General features: G+C 36.8%; 2 protein-coding genes across 4 annotated transcripts in view; both read left to right on the forward strand.

Annotated features, from left to right (window-relative positions):
• LOC140987965 (protein ANTI-SILENCING 1) overlaps positions 1 to 9,084 on the forward strand; it is a 32,564-nt gene extending 23,480 nt beyond the window's left edge. The window contains exons 6-13 of one of the 3 annotated variants that reach the window (XM_073456770.1): positions 6,129 to 6,155; positions 6,707 to 6,799; positions 7,259 to 7,337; positions 7,565 to 7,655; positions 7,974 to 8,082; positions 8,226 to 8,342; positions 8,446 to 8,521; positions 8,744 to 9,083. In XM_073456770.1, coding sequence (XP_073312871.1) covers positions 6,129 to 6,155; positions 6,707 to 6,799; positions 7,259 to 7,337; positions 7,565 to 7,655; positions 7,974 to 8,082; positions 8,226 to 8,342; positions 8,446 to 8,493 — 564 coding nt within the window. In that variant the 3' untranslated portion in view covers positions 8,494 to 8,521; positions 8,744 to 9,083. Of the gene's footprint in view, positions 1 to 6,128; positions 6,156 to 6,706; positions 6,800 to 7,258; positions 7,338 to 7,564; positions 7,656 to 7,973; positions 8,083 to 8,225; positions 8,343 to 8,442; positions 8,522 to 8,743 lie in introns of all 3 variants that reach the window. The other 2 variants (XM_073456768.1, XM_073456769.1) reach the window with 2 other exon arrangements.
• Positions 9,085 to 11,351: 2,267 nt separating this feature from the next.
• LOC140988054 (protein ROLLING AND ERECT LEAF 2-like) lies at positions 11,352 to 15,212 on the forward strand. The gene is made up of 4 exons (XM_073456911.1): positions 11,352 to 12,739; positions 13,137 to 13,315; positions 13,761 to 13,984; positions 14,286 to 15,212. Exons 1-4 carry the CDS (start codon positions 11,770 to 11,772, stop codon positions 15,073 to 15,075), a joined length of 2,163 nt encoding a protein of 720 aa, XP_073313012.1. The 5' UTR covers positions 11,352 to 11,769; the 3' UTR covers positions 15,076 to 15,212.
• Positions 15,213 to 15,299: the final 87 nt, after the last annotated feature.

Genomic DNA, 15,299 nt, shown 5'->3' on the forward strand with positions numbered 1-15,299 from the left:
GGCTACAAACTGGTAAACACTTTTCTTTATACCTTTCCACCAAAACCTGGTCTGCAAATCCTTGTACATTTTCATGCTTCCATTGTGGATACTCAACTTACTTCTATGGGCTTGAGATAAAATATCGTCTCTTAATTTAGAATCTTCTGGAACTATGATTCTTCTTGACAGACACAAGGTTCCATCTGTTTTTCAGTTTCGGGTCAGAAAACTGAGCTTATCTGATTTTGGCATACAACGTTCTGTTCAGATAAAATGCTCGTTACTTGAATGTGTTCCATTTCTTTATTATGACGGAAGTAAAATCCCAGAGAACAACAATCTTGTATTACACTTGATATGAAACTTGTCTGAAGTGTAGATAATCTCAACTTGCGACTTAGAGCATCAGCTGTAAGATTCGCTGATCCTGGATGATATTTGATTTCGCAATCATAATCTTTTAACAAATTCATCCATCTTCTTTGGCGCATATTCAACTCTGCTTGAGTGAAGATATACTTCAAACTCTTATGATCTGTAAAAATCTCAAATCTCTCTCCATAAAGATAATGTCGACATATCTTCAAAGCAAACCCAATCGCTACCAATTCCAAATCATGAACTGGATAATTCTCTTCTTTCTTTTTCAAGTGTCTGGATGCGTATGCAATCACATGACCATTCTGAGTTAAAACACACCCAAGTCCTTGAAGTGATGCATCAGTGTACACAATGTACCCTCCTGATCCATATGGCAGAGCTAAAACTGGTGCAGTTGTCAAACGTTTTCATTGAAACTATTTTCACAATCATGCGTCCATTCGAACTGCACATTTTTACACGTCAGATGTGTCAATGGTTTGGCAATCGGAGAAAATCCCGAGATGAATCTCCGGTAATAACCTGCCAAACCTAGAAAACTTCTTATCTCTTGAGCTGATTCCGGTCTTGCCCAACTCAACACTGCTTCAATCTTGCTAGGATCCACTGGTATCCCATCTTTGGATATAACATGTCCCAAGAAGACAACTCTGTCGAGCCAAAACTCGCACTTGTTCAATTTAGCATACAGTTGGTGATTCCTTAAGGTTAGCAACACAATCCTTAAATGTTATGCATGTTCTTTAAGGCTACGAGAGTATATCGGTATGTCATCAATAAAGACAATGACAAACTTGTCAAGATACTCTTGGAATACTCGGTTCATCAAATCCATAAATACTGCTGGAGCATTCGTCAAACCAAATGGCATCACTAGAAACTCGTAATGCCCATACCTTGTTCGAAATGCAGTCTTAGGGATATCACGTTGATGAACTCGAAGTTGATGATACCCGGACCGTAAATCGATCTTCGAGTACACTGAAATCCTTTGCAGTTGATCAAACAAATCATCAATCCGTGGTAACGGATATTTATTTTTTACTGTTACTCGGTTCAACTGTCGATAATCTATGCAACGCCGCATAGACCCATCCTTCTTTTTAACGAACAACACCGGTGCTCCCCAAGGAGACACACTGGGTCTAATATACCCCTTGTCAAGAAGATCTTGTAACTGTTGTTTCACCTCTTTCATCTCCGTTGGTGCCAATCTATAAGGCGCTCTGGATATAGGTGCGGTTCCTGGTACCAACTCTAACTTCGCTTCCACTTCTCTCTCCGAAAGAAGTCCAGGAATTTCATCGGGGAAAACATCAGGAAATTCATCAACCACTTGAATGTTCTTCACGTCGATTACATCTTTCGATACCTCAACAGCATAAATGAGGTATCCTCTCCTCCTTTCGCTAAAGCCCGTTGTGCTTTTACAACAGACATTACTGGCATTGGAGGTCGAGCTCCCTCACCGAAGAAGAACCAATTCTCGCCTCCTTCTGGACGAAACTGAACGAGACGTTGATAACCATCTATCGTCGCTCTATACTTAGTCAATAGGTCGATTCCCATTATACAATCGAAATCTTCCATAGCCGATATCATCAAATTGGCAGACAAGTATTCTCCCTCAAACTCTAACAAACAGTCTACTACAAGTCGCTTACCTAAAACCTCTTCTCCCATCGGTGTAGACACCGACATCAAAACATCTAATGACATGTAGGGTAGTTTATGCTTCTTAACAAACATTGATGCCATGAATGAATGCGATGCCCCAATGTCAATTAATACATATGCAGGAATACCACGTAAAAAGAAATTACCTGCAACGACTCTCTCGTTTTGCTCCTCAGCTTGCTCTTGGTTTAGGGCAAACACTTGCCCCTGGACTCGTGGGCATTGCTGAGATCCTTGTGATATTCCACCACTACGAGAACCTTAAGTAGGAAAACCTTTCTGTTGCACCGTGGCCTTAGGCTGCTTTCCACTGTAAGACCCTGCCATAGAACATCCGCCTCCACTCTGATTCTCCAAATTAGTGCAATCCCTCTTCATGTGACCAAAACCGCCACAATTGAACCAAGCACCTGTTACTTTTCGACAATTCTCCGTCTGGTGATTGCCTCCGCAGTGGCCACATTGCAGCTTTTTCTTACCAAAGCTGTGCACCAGTCCAGAATCGGAAGAAGGAAGAAGATACAGACTTCTTGAAAGACTGACCCCTCGGTCCCAACGAACTAGAACTTTAGCTAGCTTGCATAGCCTTCCTCCTTGCAATACTGATCTCGGCTTGACGACAACGATTCACTAATCCTTCGTACGAAGTAGGATCGTCACAGACAGAAACCCGATCAAAAATCTCCTGGTTCAAACCATTCAAAAAGTGAGAATATTTTGCTGCAGAATTCTCACTGTGATATGAAGAGCGTACGACAACAGATCCGTAAAACGCTTTTGGTAATCCTCAATGCTCGAATCTCCTTGCTTAATGGTCAACAGTTCCATCTCCTTCGCTTGACGAAGAGCTGGCGGAAAGTGATGATTGATGAAGGCCTGACGGAAATGTTATCAACGAATCCGCCCATGCTGCTGAATTAGAATGGTAGAAACAAGTTTCCACCATTTCCAAGCTTCTCCTTGGATCATGAAATCGGCTACCTCCATCTTCATCCTCGTCATAGTGCAGCACTCGAAAACACTGCTCCATGATATCGACCCAAGCTTCAGCAACATCAACATTCTCATCTCCGGTTAACAGTGGAGGTCCATCTTAATGAAATCCATAATGTTGACATGGTTCCTACGTCTCCTTTCATCATGATCTCGGTGACGCCTTCCGTCACGATCTCTACGACGATGATCTCGGCTAGCCTCATCGTTGCCATAAAGGCCATGTCCTACACTTCTGTGACTGTTTCCATCTCCTAACATTTGAAAGGAAACCAAAATCAACCTCTAAATCCTTAAAACAGAATTACTAATGTCCCAAAAATCTTTGCATGCTCTGATACCACAAAATGCAGCGCCCTTACCCGAGCCATTACTAGACAAAATAATAAGCATGCAACATTAAAACCTAATAACAACAATTAAACAGCGGAAAGCAAATAACTTAATCAATCTTACAACCCAAACGAAAACAGAACAAATAACAGTAGTCTTAAACATTAATACAACCATATCGAAAACATAATTATGAACGAGAAAACGATAAACCACATAAAACCTCCACTGGATCACTACTGAAAACCCAACAGCTCTAGCTACTGCCCTAGTCGTCTGAACCGTCAAACCTAAGACCTGTCCCGTGGAATGGGGTGCCCAAGATGAAAACAAAGATGTGAGTGACAATCGCCCAATACGAGAATGTACGAGTATACAAACTGATATGATGAATGCAAAATGCAATATGCTCGGATATCAAGGATCAAGTCAAGAATCTCATGCTCAGTCTAGAGGTGCCTGAGTGTGTAGTCTCTGATCTACCCTAGGCATGTTTTGGCTCCCACACTCATCAAGACGTGGATCTACAATGTTCAGGTCATCAGAGCCCGCGGGTCTCGTCGGACACTGTAGCTCTCGATGCCCCATCATCCACAATAAGAATAGGGCTAAGCGGCCCCAACAAACGAGGTATATCTCAAAAAATATCAGGCTCAACATGGTATGTCATGCATAATATGTCAAATCAGTAAAACATGTATCATGCAACAGATAAATATGCAACATATAAGCGTGTATACTACGCTTGGATATCTCAGTCAGTACATCACGTACATCACTAAAACAATCTGACAGAAAGCTCCGAATCTAGACAATACCAACATAATGAAATCACTATCAAACCAGATCCTGAATTATCAAACATGTTACAAAATTCTCCCTAATGATCCTTAAATCACTATTTAAGGCTTTATGATTATACCTGCGTCCGTCGTGAGCCCGCTGATGATGTCTCGATCTCAGTTCATCGACCTCTCCTCGAGTCGACACTATTTTCGAAACTTCCCAACACCAAAGTGCCCTAGAAACTGACTAGAAAACTAAGGTATAAGTCTAGAACTCTCTCTGAAAGATGCGGTGTAGGAAACAAAAGAAATTAGCTTCCATTTATAGGATGCATCCGGACTAGTTCAGAAAATCCAAATCAATCTTATCTGCCACGTGTCAGAATCTCATTTGTCTAGTTGGATTTCTCGGGATAATGTAATTTGAAGTAGATCGAGTTATCCATTTTAAATTCGGTGGATCCCAACAACTTGATCCCGAATTATCAGTTCTTTAATAATACTTAATTAACAACTCTTTAATTATCTCTTAATTTGTACTTCATTCAAAATAAAGATTTGGGTCATTACAAATTTTTAATTTGTTTATGGAGGGATATCGAGCCATGACTCTAGTATCCTGTTGACCCCTGAAAAATAAACATGGAGAGAAAATGTAGAGCAGGAGCTAGAGAAATTATTTGCTGCTTATTATTTTTTTCAACTCTATTGATAATGCATGTAATCATATACAGTTCTTGACTAAGGATATAAATAATCCTATGAAATTTCACAAAATATCTGTATTCCTATTTACAATAGATATTCTTATTTTTCTGCAGTGTGTCATATTTGTGTACAATTTCTTCTTGTTTACAGTTAAATACAAATGTTGATTGTATGTCCAATGGTTTCAGTGTGTCATATTTGTGTACAATTTCATTACAAATTTTTAATTTGTTTACGGAGGGATATCGAGCCATGACTCTAATATCCTGTTGACCCCTGAATAATAAACATGGAGAGAAAATGTAGAGCAGGAGCTAGAGAAATTATTTGCTGCTTATTATTTTTTTCAACTCTATTGATAATTAGGGTGCAATGCATCTAATCATATACAGTTCTTGACTAAGGATATAAATAATCCTATGAAATTTCACAAAATATCTGTATTCCTTTTTACAATAGATATTCTTATTTTTCTGCAGCGTGTCATATTTGTGTACAATTTCATCTTGTTTACAGTTAAATACAAATGTTGATTGTATGTCCAATGGTTTCAGTGTTATTGATGCGTAATTGGTGTTGATTATTACTTCTGGTGCTGAATATTTTGATTTTCTGATAGCTTTTACCAGAATTTCGAGAAAATGTTGGTTGTGTATGTTCGTGGAATAGTTTTAAATAATTACTGTGTATTGGGCATGAATTATTTTCCTTTTGCTTCTATGATTTGAAATTTCTAAATGTTTTTCCTAAAGTGGTGGCCGAATGTTACTTGGGTATTTTCAGAGGGGTGATCTTATAAGATAATGTATCGGATATTCTCTGCTTAGCTGTTGGTGAAAAACCTTTTTGATTTCAATTATGATGTTTATTCTTGTAAGATAACCAATCTTGGAATGCAGCATCTTGTTTTTCTACACCGCCATAGAATGAATACACTCGGTCTTGACAGCAGACTCAAACTTCCAATTGAAACACAACAATATGACACAATCAGTGAAGATGAGTTGAAGATAGTTATTCTCACCTAATTACTTGCTTATGCATTTAATCATATGTGAGGATAGAGTTTTATGTTTTTAGCAATCTGTGAGTGATAACTGATACATGATTCGTACAGTACACTTTATTTTCATTAGTAGTCAAAACTGACGAGATATTCACTTTGTACCTGTCATGTAAAAGATTTTGCAGTATATCTTGTCTCAGAGGCAGTTGCAATTTTGTTTTGGTAAGCTTCTCCTCTAATGCTAGATGATTTGGTTTTTGCAGGAAAAGAGCAAGTGGTTTAAAGAACTGGTGAGTTCTATGACATGTGCCTTGAGCTTCATTTGTTAAATTTTTATACAATGATGAGTAGAAATATTCTATTGGTTTTCAATGGAATGTTTGTTCTTGATTTTTCGCTTTGATAGTGCTCAGGGGACATGTTTGGGATGGGCAACTGTACTTTTGGTTTTGCTATTGGCTTCATTTAAAAAAATTTCATGATGTTTTGTTTTTTGTTCTCCGGTGATTACTTTCAGGTGTGGGCTTTATATAGTCTTATATCTGATTTCATGTTGGCAATTAGTATCTTAAATTGTTTTCCACGTTAAACATTGTGTACCTGAGCATTGATCTGCAATGTGTAGTCTCTGTAGAAAATAACAAATATCAGTGTCAAACAATAAATTAAAAAAAATCGAATATCAGGATTTCTCTTCCTTTTATTTACGAATTAAGCTAAAAAAATTTAAATCCCTTCAGATACCTTGAGATATGTTACTCGCTGTCTAGATACTTCTCTAGTTTTATGATTATGTTAGATGTCTACCATCACTTCAGTCTATTCTTCATGCTGCTTACAGCCTTGGGAGCAGAGAATGAAGACTTCTCATGATGAAGGGACACTAGTTTTGTTCCAGAATTTGGATCCAGAATTTACTTCAGGGGAAGTGGAGGTAAGATCATTACCTATTTTTAATGAATCTCTATATTTTCCAACTCCGTGCTTTCTTGCTTGTTGGCTTATAGTATTAGGTCGTTTTTACTTCTTAAATTCAATAAGGCACTTCATAGATGCTCTGAACTGTTTGTTTGTGTCAAATGCTTACTTGTTTTCCATCTTTCATTTGTATCAATAAATATCTCTCTTTATCTAGTTTCATTTGTGGAGTTTGAATTGAATTTCAATTACCGATGCCTTTAGAGAAATAAATAAGCATTAAATTTTTTGTTACCCTCACATCCCTGATGTCTTTTTGTTTTGGGAGGGGGTGGGTCGGGCTCTTTTGACTCTTAAATGTCAGATAACAGGTGGGTTGAGTGCCATTACAAGGGATTTTTCTGCGTCTTTATCTGCTTTTGGGTTTTCATTCTTAAGTAGTCTCTGATGTGATTAATGAATGGTGTTACTTCAGGATATTGTTTTTCATGCATTTGAGGAAATTTGTGCAGCAAGAATGGTGCAGCATATTGCTATTTCTAATCCACACTATGGTATGTAGGTAAACTAGAATTGGTATGACTTCAGCAAGTAGAGTTTTGTCATTTCTGAGTTCTTATTAGTTAATTGTAAATAAGGTGAAGCTAATTCTATGACTGGCTCCTTTTTTCTTTCTTTTGGTTTTACTGCCTTTTTTGGTCCCATCTCATTTTTTTTTATCTTTTTGTCTCAAGAATGATCGTGGTAGTTTTGTTTTGTCTTTCCATTGAATAATTTTCAGGTCAAGCTTTTGCTATATTTAAAACAAGGGAAGCTGCAGAGAGAATTGTTAAAGAACTTGATGACGGTTGCTTGATGCTACCAAACAACAGGTATGCTAAAAATTTAATCTTCTCTTAAGAAAGCATGCTGATCTTGGGTTCATAAAGTTTCGTTGAAATGTTTAATGTCACAAGACTCATAACTGATCTTTTTTTCTTTGAAGTGCATAGCCAATTAATCTAGCAGATACTGCACATTTTTCTGAAATTTTCTGCATAGTTTACCATAATAAATTACATTTTTTCCCCTAGCTGTTATTCTATCTCTATGAGTACAGTTGGTCCATAGAAAGCTCAGATGATAATGAAATAAATGTTTAGATCTCCTGTCACTAGGAAGTGCATACCTGAGTACTATTCTTTCTACAGGCCGCTGATAGGTGGCATTGCTGTTCTTCCCAACTTATCTGAAAAGCAGATGACATTTGTTGGTCATTTTGCTATCGACAAAGTTAGACGTCAAGTGCAGAGGGATATGGTGCTCTCTCTCCCCTCACGTTCTTGTCTACGATATATAAAATAATTTTAGTACATTATTGTTGTGTGACTTGTGTCACGCATGGTGCTCTTAGACAACTCTGAAATTCCTTTTATTCCTATGTCCCTTTTTGCACTGCCCAGAAAGAAGCTGTATCTACTTCTCATTACTCCCAGACTAACACAATTGAATATGAGATGGCTATGTCTTGGTGCTTACTACAATCGAAAGCTGATAGATGGTGGATCAAGCTTTATGAGGTGCGTGAGACAAGTTGAGTCGATCCTGCTGAATCTAGCGAATGTTTTGTACAGTACATTTCAATTGAAAATTCTATGTATATTGTTGTGTTTTTATCAGCAGCAAAATGTTAATTTAAAGAAACTGACAAGTGATCTCAAGTCGAAATGAACATCAGCTTCGAAGCAGTGTCGTTTTGGTTAGTAATTCCACCTTTCAAGTTCTTAACTCTTGGTCTGAAAATATTGTTCTCTTATTCTTGGATCTTGGTGCACTCCTTTTCTCTTGAGATACACGTGCAGAAACAAAAGTGCTCTGTAGTTCTTGTGCATACACAACATACTTGATCAAGAAGTTTCTTGTTTTTATTCATCTAGAACATAAAGTGAAGATGTCCATGTTTTATTTCTTCGTAATTCAGGTGAGAGCCGTGGCTAATCTCCTGTGCATATCGGAAGAAGGCCAGATTATGCGGCTCTGCCTTGTCTAGCAACACCGATAGGGTATTGCCTTTACTGGTTGTTTAGAGAGTTGACGAAGACTGTTGTGCATTCTGAAAATATATAGGTAGATTCTATGTAATTGTTAACTCGTTCTACAACATCTCAAGGTTTGCAAAAGAGTTGCATTTTGAGAAATTGAGTTATTGCCCGCACTATTAGAGATTCAACAAGTACTCAATTTATCAAATTCGCATCAGTTTATTCGATGTAATTCATATAACATCCAAGCACTCAATTTGTTTCCAGTGTCGTAAGTCGGACGAAGATTTTAAATATGATTCTCGTGGAGAGGGATTTGCAATTTCGGTCTACCAAAATTTAGTGGATTCAAATGTTTCTACATTTTATCTCTGATGTAGTTTTTATTTATTGTTCTCAAGGAAAATAAGTGAATAACTATTAAAATTTTGATATACAGGCATGTTGGTTATGTTCCTATTCAAGTAATTAGCTTTCATTTTGATAATTAGTACCCTTACATTTTTAAAAATTTTCCTTGATTTATGGTAGTCATAATTTTTGCCTCAATTTAGTACATGCAGTGCATAATTAATTTATTTAGTTGGGGAGAGCATTCTTACATTTGGTTTTAAATTAAACATCACATGCTTAACTTAAATTTTTTTTTTTGCCAGGTGAGCTACAACAAGTAATCGACTTTTATTTTTTACTTTTAATTGATAAAGCTAAATCTTCCATTTTACCTAATCCTCGCCTTTAATTGCTGGTCCCTACTTTCCCTTTGATGTAATAGAAATTTGACTTTAAAATTGCAAAAGACAACTTTTTAGTTATTTGATTTTAGAAAAGTGAGAGATTTGAATATCAGTTCAAAATATTTTATACGTATTTTCATCATAGTTTTAATTTGACACAATTAGTTGTCAATGTCAATGTCTTCACTTTGAGAGATCAAATACACTTCTTTTAAAATGTCAATTTAATTTATTTTTTCTTCTCAATTTTATCTATGGGTAAAAAGATTTTTTTTTTTTTTATAAAAGGACTCTCGTGATAATTTAAAAATATGTCGTGTTTTAAATAATTTATGTGATAATTTAAACGACGCATTGCATTTATATTGAAAAAGTTATCTTTGATGTATAGTAAAGTTAGCTTATGTTAATATTAGATAAATAAATTCCGCAAACAATTTTTAAACGATAATTTCGTTGTGTAAAATTTTAAAATATTAATATTGATCTACTCCATGAATCAAATGAGGCGCGATGAATTTTAAAATTTTAGTCTAAAAAATAGTAAAATTTCAATAATTATTGATCATCCAAGCAAAAGTGTAAAATTCTTATAGAAATATATCTAAAATCAATTAATATATCAATCCATAGAGAGATTTAATCGAGAAAATTGATACCACAAAATAAAGAATGTGATAAAAATTATTCATCAAACCACTATAAAATCTCGATATCAATAATTATTGATAATCCAAGCAAGAATTTAAGAATTTGAGTGAAAAATCTAAAATCCATTGATATAACAATTTTTGATAGACTTAGAGAGTGTTTGCAACTTATACAAAATTGATTATTAAAATTTTTGGTTGTAAATAAAAATTTACTAATCAGTTTTTGTTAATATCCCACTCAGTCGATTGAGATCAATTAATCGATAAAGATACTTTGATAATGCAACGTAGAGACTTAAGATTTTTTTTTAAAAAATAACTATGAAATTTCGATAAATATTGGAGAACCTAAAAATAGATTTAAAATAAGTTAGTATGGATAAATTTTAAACTCGTTCGTTGAAGCAAATTGTCTAGGGGTGTCAACCGGGTGGGTTGAGTCGGGTTTCGGGTCAACCCGCGAAATTTTTTTTTCAACCCGAACCCGAAGCAACCCGAAAACCCCCAACCCGAACACGAACCCGTATATCTCGACTCAACCCGTCTAACCCGCATAATCCGAATTTTATTTATTTATTTTTAAATTTTTTAAAAAAATTAATGAAAAAAATTCAAAAAAATAAAAAATAATAATAATATTTTAATTTAACACATAATAACAAAATTTCCGATTTAAATTTTAAAGTTTAATCGTAAAAAATTAAAAGTATATTTACTAAATCAAATAAAAAATTGTTAAAAAAATAAAAATATGCAAAATAAATATTAAATGATGAAAATTTATCATATAAATATACAATAAATTTTGTTCAAACATACAATATATAAAAATATAGGTAATATTTTCAAAAAAAAAAGTTTGCGGATCAACCCGCGACCCAACTCGAAACCCGCCTAACATGGCACTAACCCGAATCCACCCAACCCGAACCCGAAAAACCCCAACCCGAACCTGATTTTTTTCGTGTTAGGTCGTGTCGGGTTGACGGATCGTGTCGCATTTTGACACCTTTAAGATTGGCCCTTAAAAGATCAGAACGACGCCGTTTCACCTCGAAAAATGTGACCGTTGCTCCCTCCTTTTTCGAAAAACTTAAAAAACGCGATTTTCCTGAATTTAGGTGGTTGCCCAAATAAAATGAGTAGGAATTGTACGTAACTGAATGAATGAAACCGCAGAAAACTCTCTCTCTCTCTCTCTCTGCGTGACATTTTGTCTGTTTCTCCTTTCCTGCTCAGCATTCATCATTTGTTCATCCACCCTTTCTCAAAAGGAAGAAAATAATTGTAAATTCGGAGCGAATGTATCTCTTGCAAAATATGGTCGGAGTTTCCTAGGATTTATAGAGGTGTTTTTTGCTTTCATTTTTTAGTGCTTTGCTTCAGTCCCATTTACTAAACCCTCCTACCCTTGGTGGAATGATCAAGAAAGATTCCATCTTTACGCGAAGAAATGACCGCTTCTGTGTGATTTGTGCTTTTTGTTTGTGGTTGTGTGAGAGTATGGTATGAGCGAAATTAAATCCCGCGATACCCTATTTGTTTTGAGTTTGGATTAGACAGAGGGAGGAAGAAATGGGATGTGCTCAGTCGAAAATCGACAATGAGGAGTCTGTCTCGAGGTGCAAAGAGAGGAGAAATTTGATGAAAGAAGCCGTGTCCTTGAGAAATGCTTTCGCTTCAGCTCATTCTGGTTTCTCTGTGTCCCTTAAAGATACTGGTGCCGCCTTGAGCGATTACGCACAAGGAGAGGTGCCGCCACCTCGTCCGGAGGCTGTGGTGCAACAGGAGCCCTCCTCCTCCGACCATCCTCCGCCACCACCCCCTCCTCCGGTGGAATCAAGCCTTCCTCCCCCTCCTCCGCCCCTTCCAAGCTTTTCACCCATCACGCCCCTTCAGCGTTCTGTTACTATGCCAGCTGTGGTGTCACAGATGGAGAAGAAGGGGAAAATGAAGGGGATTTCCATTGATGAGAGTGATGTTTATGAAGAAGAAGAGGAGGAAGAAGACATAGGAAGGTTTCATAGGATGAAGAAAGAGGTCGTGGATGTGGCATCGGAAACTCCGACGAGAGCTCCCAATCAAATGACTCCGCCGGAAATTAAAGGCATGGCTTGGGATTATTTCTTTATGGACAATATGCCTCAACAACCATTGGATGAGGTTGAAGATGAAGAGCGAGGTTACATGGAAGAGGGAAGCGGCGACCACAGCAAAAGTATCAATTTCAATAGTATTGGAGGGATGGTGGAGTTCAAGACTCCAGAAAAGCAGATGGGATCCGAGAGGATTGAAGAGTTCAAGACACCGGTAAGTGTGCCAATGGAGAAGCACTTTTTGCACTCAAAAACAGCGCCACCGGCGATTAATAAAGTTGGATTTGGTTTTGGAGAGTTGGTGGGAAATACTAACAGTGTGGATTTGCTGAAAGTTTTAAGTGATATTGATGACCATTTCCTCAAGGCTTCTCAAAGTGCACAGGAGGTATCGAAGATGTTGGAGGCCACCCGATTGCATTATCATTCAAATTTTGCAGACAATCGAGGTGATAATAGAATTGCGTAACATTGGCTCCAATTCTTGCTTGTTATTAGTTATGTTCAATTATAATATACCTGGATCGATTTTATTTATTCACAGAGGCAGTTTGATGCTTGAACTATACACAGAGGGGAGACTTGTTTGAAAAATTCGAGTTACCTTTATTGAAGGCCTTGGCTTGAATCATGAACCCAAACACTTGGATTTGTGAAAACTTAAACCTTTGTAACTTGAATGTAGTTTAAAGCTATTAAAAAACAAATACCATGTTGTCAAGTCTCTGTTGAATTTGAAAGACTTGTTAAGATTTGTGAAGAATATCTTCGTTTATTCGTGGCATGACATAATGATCAGATTTTACTGTCTTGAAGTTGACAGATATTGTCCCTCTCATCTTTCAGGGCACATTGACCATGCTGCGAGAGTCATGCAAGTTATAACATGGAATAAATCTTTCAAAGGTGCGGACAATAGTAGTGAGGGAACAAAGGATACTGTTGATGCTGAAGATTATGAGACACATGCCACTGTTTTAGATAAATTGCTCGCATGGGAGAAAAAGCTCTATGAAGAAGTCAAGGTGCATTGATAGTTCTCCAACGTTATATGTATTTGAATGTCATCCATGATCTCTTATTTCCATTTTGTTTTTATTAGTTAGTTACAATTGAAGTTAACTTTAACTATCTTTAGTCCTTGATCAATTCACATCTCTTTTCTAGTACCGTATGTCTAGAAGTGTTTTTGCTTTTTATCCAGGGATGAAAAAAATATCCCTTTTATTTGTTATGCACTCCTTTGTTGGATGAAAAGGTTTAAATTTTATGTAAAATCTTTCTAAAATTGCAAGTTTCACCCTCCCAAATCCACGGAGGTCACCCCAAGTCCCCAACTGTCCAAATTCTCTTATCCTTATGATGAATGCAAGCTCCGGGTTGTTTATATGTTGTTCTGCTGTGAGTGTTAACTGCATATTTTGTGAAATTGAGATACCACTTGTGATTTATTTTCCTATCCGCTGATAGGCCGGTGAGCTTATGAAACTCGAGTATCAGCGTAAAGTTGCTGTTCTAAACAAACTGAAAAAACGGAAAGCTAGTTCTGAACAACTCGAGAAAGCAAAAGCCGCTGTCAATCATTTGCACACTCGTTACATAGTCGACATGCAATCCTTGGATTCAACTGTCTCTGAAGTGAATGATATTCGCGACAAACAGTTGCATCCAAAGCTCATCAGTCTTATTCGTGGGTAAGTTCCTTCATCTTCTCTTATACTTTTGAATTCATATTTCTGATTCAATTTCTTGTTGCCTATACAGCTCACTTTTTAATAAAAAAGTAGTATTTCTATGGGAATTTAGTTTGCTGTGCTGCATCATGTGTTCTTGGCTGATATTTTCCTTTGGTTTTTATTTTTTATGTTTTTTCTCCAAATAATTAACTATTTGGACTAGTTTAGGCCGTGTTATGATACAAAACCGTGAAATTTTGTTCTGTTGAGATGTATATTACCTATTTTCTTAAAATCAATAATCTCTTAAATCTTGAAGGATGACAAAAATGTGGGAATCCATGTGCTCACATCATGATAGTCAGCTCAAGATTGTTACAGATCTCAAATTCCTCGATGTTTCTGGGGTCCACATCGAAACAAGCAAACACCATCATGAGCGAACCAAACAGCTTTCAACGGTGGTGGACGAATGGCATTCACAGTTTGAAAAACTCGTAACCAATCAAAGACAATACATCAGTTCTCTCAACAGCTGGTTGAAGTTAAACCTCATACCAATCGAGAGTAGCTTGAAAGAAAAAATCTCATCGCCTCCTAGAACTCAAAATCCTCCTATCCAACCACTACTCAATGCCTGGCAGGACCTCCTCGAAAAACTCCCTGATGAAATTGCGAAAAATGCAATTTCCTCCTTTGCAGCAGTTGTAAAGACCATCTTTATCCACCAAGAGGAGGAAATGAAGCTTAAGGACAAGTATGAAGAAACTCAAAAAGAGTATATTCGAAAAAAACAAGCCTACGATGAATGGCATCAAAAATACATGCTACGCAGGACACCACCAGAGGAAGACACGGTTAAAGCTATAGAAACAGGTGCAAAAGACCCTGTTTCTGAGAGACAATTTGTGGTAGAAAGCTTGAAAAAGAAGATGGAAGATGAAATGGAAGACCATCAAAAGCACTGTCTTCAAGTGAGGGAAAAGTCGGTCGGGAGCTTGAAAATCAGGTTACCTGAGCTTTTTCGGGCCCTGTACGACTATGCTCATGCATGTTACAATGCTTATGAGAGACTGAGATTGATTACAGAGTCTCAGCATGTCAAATGATCAGCCCTGTGCGATCTTTTTGTAGGAGATTTAAGTTTGGAGTTTTGTTGTCTTTAATTGATGGGAACTGGGATTGTGTTTTGATTGCAGACTTATTTATGCGGCGTATTTAGGCTCATCGTCTTTTAATGTGCAAACTTGTAACTAGCATAGTCTATTGATTTTTATTTTTTTAAGTTTTTACAAAACTAATTCTCCTTAGGACCACACGCCTATACGTATGC

Source organism: Primulina huaijiensis, chromosome 11, assembly GCF_012295235.1.
Source record: "Primulina huaijiensis isolate GDHJ02 chromosome 11, ASM1229523v2, whole genome shotgun sequence".
Lineage (NCBI taxonomy): Eukaryota > Viridiplantae > Streptophyta > Magnoliopsida > Lamiales > Gesneriaceae > Primulina > Primulina huaijiensis.